Genomic DNA, 10,290 nt, shown 5'->3' on the forward strand with positions numbered 1-10,290 from the left:
CTGCGGCCACCTGCCCGGATCCTGCCCTTCCTCGAGGCCGAGGCCAGTGGCCAGCCTCCCCGGGCGCCCTGCTGCCCGTGCCTTCAGGCCACTTGGGCCGAGCTTGTGGTGTGTGGCCTGGAGCCGCCACCATGGAGAGGGATCCCTTTGAGGACCCACGTCTTGCTCCCCTGGCATCTTCCTCCCTTGTGGCACAGCGTCTTCAAGTGTTTGTTCAAACGTGACTGAAGGTTGGCGGCTCTGCGAGGCTCTTGCCCAGGCTCTTGCCCAGGCGGTCCACAGCGCTGACGGTTTGGTGCCTGGAACTTTGGTCCCCCGCTTCCAGGTCCTCTCCAGCCTCCCGCAGGGGCCAGATGTGCTCCTGGAAGGCGTGCAGGGGGCCCGGCTAGGGATGAGAGCCGAGTCTCAGGTGGCCTCAACCTCCTGTGTGCAGAGTGGTGGCGGCGAGTTGGGGGGTTGACGGGGCGCGTGCGTCCTGGGCGCTGCTGCTGCTCCGGGGGAAGCATGGGTCGCCACTAGAGACCATTTAAGTGTGCCTGAATGCGGTTCTGCATTGGTGCTACTTCACGGTAATATCCCTTTGACCCGATTCCTCGCTGTGTCCCGTGGGTCAGGACATGGACTGTCAGCGTGTGGGTCGGCACCCAGGGCCAGGCGGAGGCTCCAGCCTCTGATGCGGGGAGTGCAGGAGGCGGCCCCATGGGGAGCCCCTCCCGTCCCAGAGGTGGATGCAGAGTGCGTTTCGTGGACACCGTGGGTGTCCGCACACGTCCGGCGCCCGGTAACGTGGGCCGCCTCTAAGTAAGGCTCATGGAGGTGACGTGACCCGGGGCCTCTCGTAGGTCGGTACTGGGAGATGGTGCAGAGGTTGAAGATCAATCAGTTCTATGGATCCCCGACGGCCTTCCGGCTGCTGCTGAAATTCGAGGATTCCTGGGTGAAGAAGTATGACCGCTCCTCCCTGCGGACCCTGGGCTCAGGTGAGCGGCTGCAGGATCCTCCCTGCGGGCCCCGGGCTCAGGTGAGCGGCTGCAGGCGGCGTGTGTGTGCCAGAGCCAGAGCAGGTCTCTGGATGGCTTCATCACAAGAGCTGTGTCTGCGCTGAGTCCATATGATGCGGCTGCAGCCAGTAGAAAGCAGATGTCCCACGTGGAAGCCCCGGCTGGGAGCCCACAGCCGTTAAGGGTCTGGGGCTCAGCATTGTGATGTTGTCTGTGCTCCGTCTTCATTATGAAAACTCACCACCGTTGGAAGGTCAGGCCCGAGCCCTTTCCCTAGTGGCTGGCCAGGATCTCACCCCTTGCTGTTCCCAGCGCTGTCATCAGTGCCATTCTGCCCTTGGGTGCGTGTTTCCAGGCAGGGAGGGAGTTGTGAGATCAAAGATTATCTCCACTCGTAATCAGGATAGATGTCGCCAAGTCATGTGAGAACGTTTTGGAAAGGTGACCTGGGTTACCCTGAGTTGAGGTGGTCCTGGGAGGTGGAAGGCGCCAGGCCTGTTCTCCTGCAGGGGATTCGGTTACTAAGGAAGCAGGACGCAGGTGACAAAGCAGATGCTCAGAGTGCTCTGCTGCGCGTCCCCTAGGCCAGGGGCGGGCTCCTATGGGCCTCACTCCCTAAGGGCTGTGACCAGAGCCACTCTCTGGTTGGACCAGGCAGCAGCGAGCGTGCAGGGACCCCCCTACTGCCCCCAGGGAGTCCTCACCAGCTGGCTGGGCTCTGTGTAGCTTGGGGGCACCCCTGCTGCATAACCAGCTCCAACAGCAGAGCCCTGCGGGGGTTTCCTGAGACCAGGGTATTGTCGGGAAAATAATCAGTAACCAATCTATAATAAGAATAGAAGAGAATTTTATTCAAACCAAGCTGAGGACTATAAGCTCTAAGGGAAGTGCTCCAGAGAAGCATGGTTTTCAGCAGTTTTATGTCTTATCAGGACAAAGAACGTCAAACCAGTCAGGGATACGTTCCTTCAAGGTTTCAAAAAAGCAGATCAGCACGTGCACAGAGAGTCGGTATAGCCTCGGCTCTGGGAAGGGAGTCTTGTCATCAAAGGAGTCCCAGCATTGGCATCCCAGGGAGGCATTTATCTCTATCTTCAGACATTCTTTACTTCTGGACAGCCTGCCCTTTTCTTTAATGATTAACGCAGATGTGCAGTGTATGTTTGACAGGCCACAGACAGGCTGTTCCAGTTAGCATAAGGTCTGAGTTAAATGGTGTGTGAGCCAGAATGACTTTCCCGCACCTCGATGTGTGGACGTGTTTCTTCCATCAGGATCAGTGAGCCATGCTGGCAGGTGGGTGAATAGCACGGCGGCTCCTGCACCTGGGCCAATTCATGCCTTGGCCGGTGGTGGTCCCTCACGAACGTGCCACGATTCACTTCGCCATTTTCCTCTCCACGGACAGTTTTTAGCTCTTGGCCATGGGAACATCCTCGTCCGTGTCTGCTTCTGGGGGTGGGTGCCTGGAGTGACCTCCTCCAGTCACAGGACGAGTGTGTCTGGCTTTAGTGGGTTCCGTCACCAGCAGGCATCCAAAGCAGTTGCCACGGGCGTGTGCACTTCTAAATGGGAAGAGAAACACTCGAATTGCTCTGCAAACCGCACTCCAGCAGTGTGTGTGGTGCTGTTTCCTCCACACTCTTGCCAACTTCTTGGCTTTTGACCCTCTAATGGTGAAAATATCTCATTGTCATTTGTGTTCTTCCATAGCCATAAACCTGATGATCTCACTGCTTTTTCAAGTCTCCTTTTGTGTCTTTTGGGAAAATTATAGAGCTCTTTTTGTTGTGAAATCAGCTCCTTTTGGTTTCAGCCTTTTGGAGGTCTCTTAACATCTTCTCTCTCTCTCGTGGGGCTGCAGTGGGGGAGCCGATCAACCACGAGGCCTGGGAGTGGCTGCACAGAGTGGTGGGGGACAGCCGGTGCACGCTGGTGGACACCTGGTGGCAGACAGGTGAGCACGTCCCCGGGGGAGGGGCAGGGAGCACGGAGCGTCAGCTCAACGGGCGCCTGGCGTGTGGGGAGAGGAAGCTTGGGGCAGCAGCTGCCGTTCTGCAGCTGTGAGACATGGGTGCGAAGGCTTCCCTGAGCCTTGGTTTCCTCGTCTGAAAGATGGGGCCTGGGAGGGGGCGGAGGGGCGACATAGGGCCCTGCGAAGGTTCCCTTCCTTGGCGGCCCACCTCCTGAACCCGGTACAGCCCAGTGATGGGTCCTGCTGTTTAAGCGACCTTGAGTCTAGATTTGGATCTAGAGGGAAAGGAGTTTTTTCTGCACCACTGTGTTTTGATTTGCCCCCCTCCTCTGGGGTGTCTGACTTATCAGGATTTTGGCGGCAAGAGACCACCACTGACATAATAAACATGGCTGAGGTCTCATCCTTCAAGAAGCCAGAAAGTGAGACGTTCCCAGTGGCGTGGGCCTCATGGTTCAGGAAGGCCCCAGGTGTTCCCTACAGCAGAGTCTTGGGGGGGCCCTTCCCATGCAGGCTGATGGAGGCCGGAGCCAGAGAAATGCCTGGGGGCAGGACCCGTGGGCGTTCATTCCCTTTGCCCTCCTTTCCGACGTCCCCACGTCCCCACAACACGGGATGGGGGCCGTGGCTCCTGGGGCTGAACCTGGCCCCCGGCCCGCTCTCATTTCCACAGTGGAGGGGACCGGCACCCAAGCCTGGTTTCTCCTCAGAGGTCCTTTTGTCACTGGGGGCTGTTTCCTTGCCCCGGATGGGCAGGTCTACCCCCTCCCACTCTGGAGAGCAGCTGTGTGTGTGGACCCTGTGTCCACACGGTCTGGATACACGTGTCAGTAGCCCCAGGCCCACTGGTGTTTCTTCCTGTCCTCTCCGCAGAAACGGGGGGCATCTGCATCTCGCCGCGGCCCTCGGAGGAGGGGGCAGAAATCCTGCCCTGCATGGCGATGAGGCCCTTGTTTGGCATCGTCCCTGTTCTCATGGATGAGAAGGTGAGTCTCCCTGTCCACGTGCCCCGCCACCCCCTGGCCTCGGCTGCCCTCCCCCGTCGCGCGGCACCCACCGCAGGGTCTCCTCTCAGAGGAGAGAGCTCCGGGCAGCTCCCTCTGGGGCACTTGTCCTGATCCTGTCTCAGGCCCGGCAGTTCGGAGAACGCGAGATGGTCACTCCTTCTGTCTCCCCATCTCCCGGGTCTGTAGGGAAATGTCCTGAAGGGTGGAGATGTGTCCGGGGCTCTGTGCCTGTCCCAGGCCTGGCCAGGCATGGCCCGGACCATCTTCGGAGATCACCAGCGATTCATGGACGCCTACTTCGAGGCCTACCCGGGTGAGCCTTTCCTGCCGCCGCTGGACTCGGTCTCAGGACCGTTTCCGAGGGGCCGGGGGTTGCGTGAACGCTCCCTCCTTTCCTTACCTCTGAGCCAGGAGCGGTCCAGCTCGGGGTTCTCCCAGGGGCTCAGGCCATGGGCTCCCAGGAGAAGAGCAGGACGCCACCTTGGCGACAATCGTGGTGGCTCCAGGCCTCCCCCCGGTCTCCATGTCGTTGTCTTCCCGGCTTGTGTCGTGTCGTTTGGTGGGAGTTCACGTACACGTGTGCCCCTGGGAACCGATGCTCTGCAGTCGCAAGCACGTCAGCGACACTTTTGGGGAAGCTCGAGTGGGCTCCTCGTATCTTCTGCTTCCAGGCGTTCGCAGCCTCCTGCTGTCTGGCAGCCCCTCTGCCCTTTACTGGCACCAGCTTAGCAGCACCGGAGAGGTGTTTCCATGGGGGGTGGTGCGTCGGCAGGGGGGCTTCGGCGCTTCCTCCTGTCCAGGGAGTGTCCCTCATGGAAGGATGGGAGCCCCGCTGGGTCCCAGTTCGGAGCTGGTGCTGAATCCCCACTGTGGTGCAGGCTACTACTTCACAGGAGACGGGGCTTACCGAACTGAGGACGGCTACTACCAGATCACGGGGCGGATGGACGATGTCATCAACATCAGCGGCCACCGGCTGGGGACGGCGGAGATTGAGGACGCCATGGTGAGCCCAGCCGGCCTCCGTGCCCTGCACCGCCACCGGCTGCCGCTGCCTGGGGTCTGGGGTGGTCGTCACTGGCTGAGTCGCTGCCTCACCTCTGCGTTCTCTGTCACGCCCAGGCTGACCACCCTGCAGTGCCCGAGACCGCCGTCATCGGCTACCCGCACGACATCAAGGGAGAAGGTGCGTGTCCCCCGAGGACCCTCCTGGCCCTGGGGCCAGGGCTGCTGTATGAGAAGCAGACTCGGTGGGCGGGGGCCAGGGCTTTCTCGTGGGTCAGGTTGCTGGTTCACGCCTCTCTCAAGTGGAGATTTTGGGTGAGGAGGCTGAACAGGCACAAGTGTTAGAAAAAAGTCAGGACTCTGAAATGTCCTGGTTCTGCCGTCCTTTAAGGACACTCACCCACAAGCAGTTGTGACCTGTTTGGCCCAGCTGAGCTTGGGGAGCTTCCTCCCCGTCCACAGGGCCCTGGCGGCCCTGTCAGGGACAGCGTGTGCAAATGCCCTGTGCTGCCCACACGTCCCGCACACGTGCTCCGTCACAGCGCCCCGTGCCTTGCAGCGGCTCCTTGACTGGCCTGAGACTCTTTGGAGGAGTCTGACCTGTGGTTCCCCCTGCACAGCGATGGGCCAGGGGAGCACAGAGCCAGTGATTGGACCGGTCCTTACTGGGGACACACTTTGTTCCAAAGTCCGTCAGTTCCTAAGCGGTGGGTCTGGGAAGGGGCCGGGTCACCTGAGTGTTGTAATGCCAGGCATGTAGCAGTCACACTGGCCTGGCCTGGCCGGGCGTGACCCAGACACTCCCTGACCTTATGCTGCACAGTGTGCTGGGCACACTGACGTCTACTGCCTGGCTGAGTGGCCGGGGCTCTCTCCCTCCTGCTGTCAGGATGCACCATGACCCAGTGTCACCTGCCTGCCAGCCACGTCTGTGTGCTCTTCTTCTGTTACATACTGTCCCTAAGCCAACCTGTTGGAAAATGAACACTTATTTAAGTGTTTTAGACAAGCGTTTTCAGTTGCCACAGAAGGATGTGCCCGTGAGGATGTCGCCCATGATAACAGGGGCGGGGATGCGGGGGGCTGTTGGGGGTCGAAGGGATGAGACAGGACGGGCCCTCGAGTGTGCGTCTCAGGGGCCTCGGCCCACATCACGCCCCCACCAGCAGCCCTTCCTTGTATCCTAAGCCACTCGGGCGCTGCCCGCCAGGCTTTGGGGGGCTTGTGTATTGGGTGTGATGAGGATGTGCGCTTTCCTGATTTCTGACAAATCTGAGCATTTGTCCACTTGTAAAACATGAACGACAGCAAAAGCTGTGGGTGTGTGCTTGTCCCCACTCTCTCTGTTTGCACTCGATCTGACGGAGGGGAGCCCCCAGGTCTCGTGTGATTAGGACGCAGACCTGGAGAGCGACCTAAGTCCCTGCCCTGGGGGCTCATGTGCTGGAGGGGCTGGGGGAGAGGGGAGAGGCAGACAGACAGGACCAGTGGGGGTTAGGTGGTGCGCAGGGAGTGTAGATCAGGATGGGGTGGGCTCGGTGCAGGGACGGACGGGCCAGTGGGCAAGAAGGAGACCGTGGAGAGAGCTTTGGCTTGGAGGCAGGACAGTGCGGGTCAGGGGGAAAGGACAGACCGTCCTAAGTGGCGCTGGGATAGCGATTGCTCATGTGGAGAGAAATGGAGTTGGGTCCGTGTGCGAGATCATCCTCGGTGGGTTAAGGAGAAACGTGCTGGACACCCGTGGGAGCCATTCTGATCCTCGCTGGAGTATTGAAAACAAAACCTGGTGTTTGTGCTAAAATACTGGTTGACCAGCGCAGCCCAACAGAACTTCCTGCCTCGACAGAGCCATTCTTTGTCTGTGCTGTCCACACGGTGGGCCCCGGCTACGCGTGGCTCACGTGGCTGGGGAGCTGCATTTTACATTTAACTTACCTTTAAATAGCCACGTGGCTGGTGCCCACAGGCTGGACACGTGCCCAGAGACTAGTGCCTGGGCGGTGTTTCCACACCTGTCGCACGGGGTGGAGAGTGAATCTTCTACAGCCCACGTCACGGCTGTGTCATGGGTGTGCGAACAGACGTGAGTCACGGCTCCAGGGTCTCTCCACACGTGCCCGCCACCTGGGGCGCTCAGCGGAGCCAGTGGAGTCACTTCCACCTTGAATGAAAATGGAAATGCACCTTTGGGGTTGCAGCTAAAGAGACCAGCTGCCACAGGGTCACCGGCGTATGATTTAAAGCCCCTTTGGATTTATGGCGATTTGTGTGAGACATGCTGCCCCAGGAGGTGGGTCGTGGTCTGATGCACCTGAACCTCTGGTCTCCTTCCAGCTGCATTTGCCTTCATCGTGTTGAAAGATGACGTGGGTGATGCAGACGTGGTGGTGAAGGAGCTCCGGTCGGTGGTGGCCTCCAAGATTGCCAAGTATGCGGTGCCCGACCAGGTCCTGGTGAGTGGACGCGCCTCAGGGGCCACAGCACTGCTCCTCCTCGCTTCCCACCATTGACGGGGGACGGTGGCAGGAGGTGGGCAAGGGCGGTGGGCTGCTGCATCCTCGGACGGAGGGAGACACAGCCGCCTGTGCAGGGGCCGGGCTGGGCCGTGGAGCATCGTGGATTGTAAACAGAGGCCTGGAGTGGGACCAGAGGTCCCCGGGACGGTGAGGAGACACCACCAGACCCTGTCTGGGAGCCTATGTTGGGGTCAGTTTCAAGGAGGAACTGGGCCACCTTCTAAGCCTGCTGGCTTTTCACTCCTTCCTTGGCTGGAAGCTGGGCCTCGGTGGCAGGAGGGCCCAGCTTCACTCAGTGCCATACAAAGTCAGACTGTTGGTCCGGTGACCAGAGCTTCACCAGAACTCCCCGTAAGTTAACTGGACTCTTTCAAAAGACAGCCCACTGTTACAGGTCCCAAACGCATCCCTTACATATCGCCTTGACGTTGGATGCCTGTAGTTGGAAAATGTCAAAGGCTAAGTTTCAAACACTAAGCAAGACATTTTCCTCTTGACCACCCCTTGCTTCTTATGTTAGAAAAAGCCAATTACGGCCCCGGCTGGGGGAGGAGACAAGGCGCCCCGAGAATGCCTGGTTCTGCTGCCACCTGGGAGCCCCCCAGTGTAGCGGGCAGGAGAAACGCATGTCGGCAGTGAGGTCCACCTGGGTAGGGGAGAGCCTCCCGGTGGATGCTCAGCTAAACCCCTGACCACAGCTGATTTCAGCTTTAGGTCCAGATGGAGGAGGACAAAACCAGAGGCCACGGCCCCGCTCTTCTCTGGGGTGGGCTGTACATCACCCATTCCTGTTGGGTCCCCAGGGAGGGGCGTCCTCCCTTGAGCAGTACCCTCCTCATCTCAACGCCATCGGACATGGGCTGGGAGTCTGGGCACCACCCGAAGTCTAATGCTGCGCCTTCCCTGCCAGGTAGTGAAACGTCTTCCAAAAACTCGGTCTGGAAAAGTCATGCGGAGGCTCCTGAGGAAGATCGTCACAGGCAGAGCTCAGGACCTGGGGGACATCACCACAATGGAGGACCCCACTGTCATCACGGAGATACTGAGCGCCTACCAGGAGTACAAAGACAAGTCGGGGGCCGCCCAGTGACGATGGCTCTGCCGAGACCCCGAGCCAGGCCCCGAACTTACGCTCCTAGAACACAGCTCCCGAGTCGGCTTGTTCCTAGATGCCCCAGCGGAACCCACGCTACCCTCCACACGAAGCCCCAAGTCCCTGCCTTCCCTCTACGTGGGGACCCATGACAGGTCCTCACACAGGGTGAGCTTTCTCCCACTTGCCCTGAATTTGGTTTCCCGGTGAAAAGTCCGTCACCTCCGTTCCCGTGTCTTCCCGACAGCACAGGAAGGTGGAGCCCCTGTGCCTGCTCAGGTGACTGGAAGCTACAAGCAGTCATGTTTTCTCCAGGTGTTTCTAGAAACGCAAGGTGGAAATTTTATTTTTATACTTTTATATTTTAGAAGAAAAATGGTGCAAACACATACGTGCAATGTGTGGTTTACTTGTACACACTCTTCTTGACACTTATGAAAAGCTCCTTCTTTGCCTCCGCTCTTGGGGAAATGTGGAGGGTTGGAGGGTGCACTTTTGGGTACCATTTGGCCTACTTGAAATCCGAATTGGAAATGTTTGTGCCTCCGTCTGAACACAGCCATCTTGAAATCTCTCAAGCCCACAGCGTCTGTTTTTGGTGTATGTTTCCACTTCTCTTGGTTTGTGTGTGATGAAACCTAACTGCTAAAAGCACCTGTGGGGATGGGCTCCCTTTTCAGCTCTGAAGGGCTCCGGTCACATGTGGTTTCTGCAGCTTGCGGTCTGGAAACATTCCCCTCCCCCCGGCCTTGGACACTCAGCAGCCAGTTGGCGCGCTCCATGCCTAGGGCTGTTCAGGGAAGCCAGCGACTCAGTAATGCAGCCGGAACTGGGTCCCTGAAAACTGCCCTACCTCCCTACTCTGAGCCTGGTCTCTCCCTTTTCCAATGTGCCTTCGGTTCTCTGGACTTAGCAAGACAACGTCGACCATTAGGTTGCAAAGTGCCTATTGATAGCCAAGCACAAGAGGGACCACTTGTGGAGTGCTGGGCGGGTGGCCTGCTGAGCTGGGTCCTGGAGGACAGGGAGGGCTGCCTCAACCTGCACCCCACGGAGGGCGGTACCCTGCAGCTGTGCAGGTGTTCACGGGGACCTGGAGTGCTCAACACCCGCCATACGTGGCTGTGCTGGCCTCTCAGTGACAAGGTGAGGACGGGTGGTCTTGGCTGTAGCACAGATTGGCAGCTCTCACCACCTGTACCGGTAGCAGTTTGCTGGACTTGGCAGATTATGGTTAGGGCGCTACTTATGAAATGACAGCTATAAACTGGGACAGCGACCAGTGCCTCAAAATGATCTGCAGGGCTGTTCAAATAAAGCTTTATTTTGTTCATTCTCTTCTTTTTTGTGGTGATGTTTTTTGATCAGATAACACTATTCTTTGTTGTTGAATATAATCCTTGGCACAAAACTGGAAGAGACCTATTCACTCAAAGAGAACACTTAAAAAATTCACTCTTCCAGGGAGGAAATACACAACAAGCGCTCACCTATCTTAGACTGTTATTTGGTAAACTTACCTGTCTCTAGACCACTGTGCTGGCCAATCACTAATCACAGGTGGCTAGTTAAAGTAAAAAAAACAATAAAATAAAATACTTAGTCCCTTGGTGGCAGTGGCCATAGTTAAATACTCAGGTGCCACATGGCCAGGAGCTACTACGCTGGACGACACGAGACCCCCTCGTCATGT

General features: G+C 58.2%; 1 protein-coding gene across 1 annotated transcript in view; it reads left to right on the forward strand.

Annotated features, from left to right (window-relative positions):
* Positions 1 to 9,938, forward strand: part of ACSS1 (acyl-CoA synthetase short chain family member 1) — a 42,729-nt gene extending 32,791 nt beyond the window's left edge. The window contains exons 7-14 of the mRNA XM_029219656.1: positions 843 to 980; positions 2,866 to 2,958; positions 3,850 to 3,962; positions 4,170 to 4,296; positions 4,862 to 4,989; positions 5,106 to 5,169; positions 7,323 to 7,441; positions 8,415 to 9,938. Of these exons, the coding sequence (XP_029075489.1) occupies positions 843 to 980; positions 2,866 to 2,958; positions 3,850 to 3,962; positions 4,170 to 4,296; positions 4,862 to 4,989; positions 5,106 to 5,169; positions 7,323 to 7,441; positions 8,415 to 8,594 (962 nt within the window). The 3' untranslated portion in view covers positions 8,595 to 9,938. The remainder of the gene's footprint in view (positions 1 to 842; positions 981 to 2,865; positions 2,959 to 3,849; positions 3,963 to 4,169; positions 4,297 to 4,861; positions 4,990 to 5,105; positions 5,170 to 7,322; positions 7,442 to 8,414) is intronic.
* The last annotated feature ends 352 nt before the right edge of the window (positions 9,939 to 10,290 follow it).

The sequence above is a fragment of the Monodon monoceros genome, unplaced genomic scaffold (genome assembly GCF_005190385.1).
Source record: "Monodon monoceros isolate NGI ecotype Baffin Bay Population unplaced genomic scaffold, NGI_Narwhal_1 Super_Scaffold_13, whole genome shotgun sequence".
Classification (NCBI taxonomy): Eukaryota; Metazoa; Chordata; class Mammalia; order Artiodactyla; family Monodontidae; genus Monodon; species Monodon monoceros.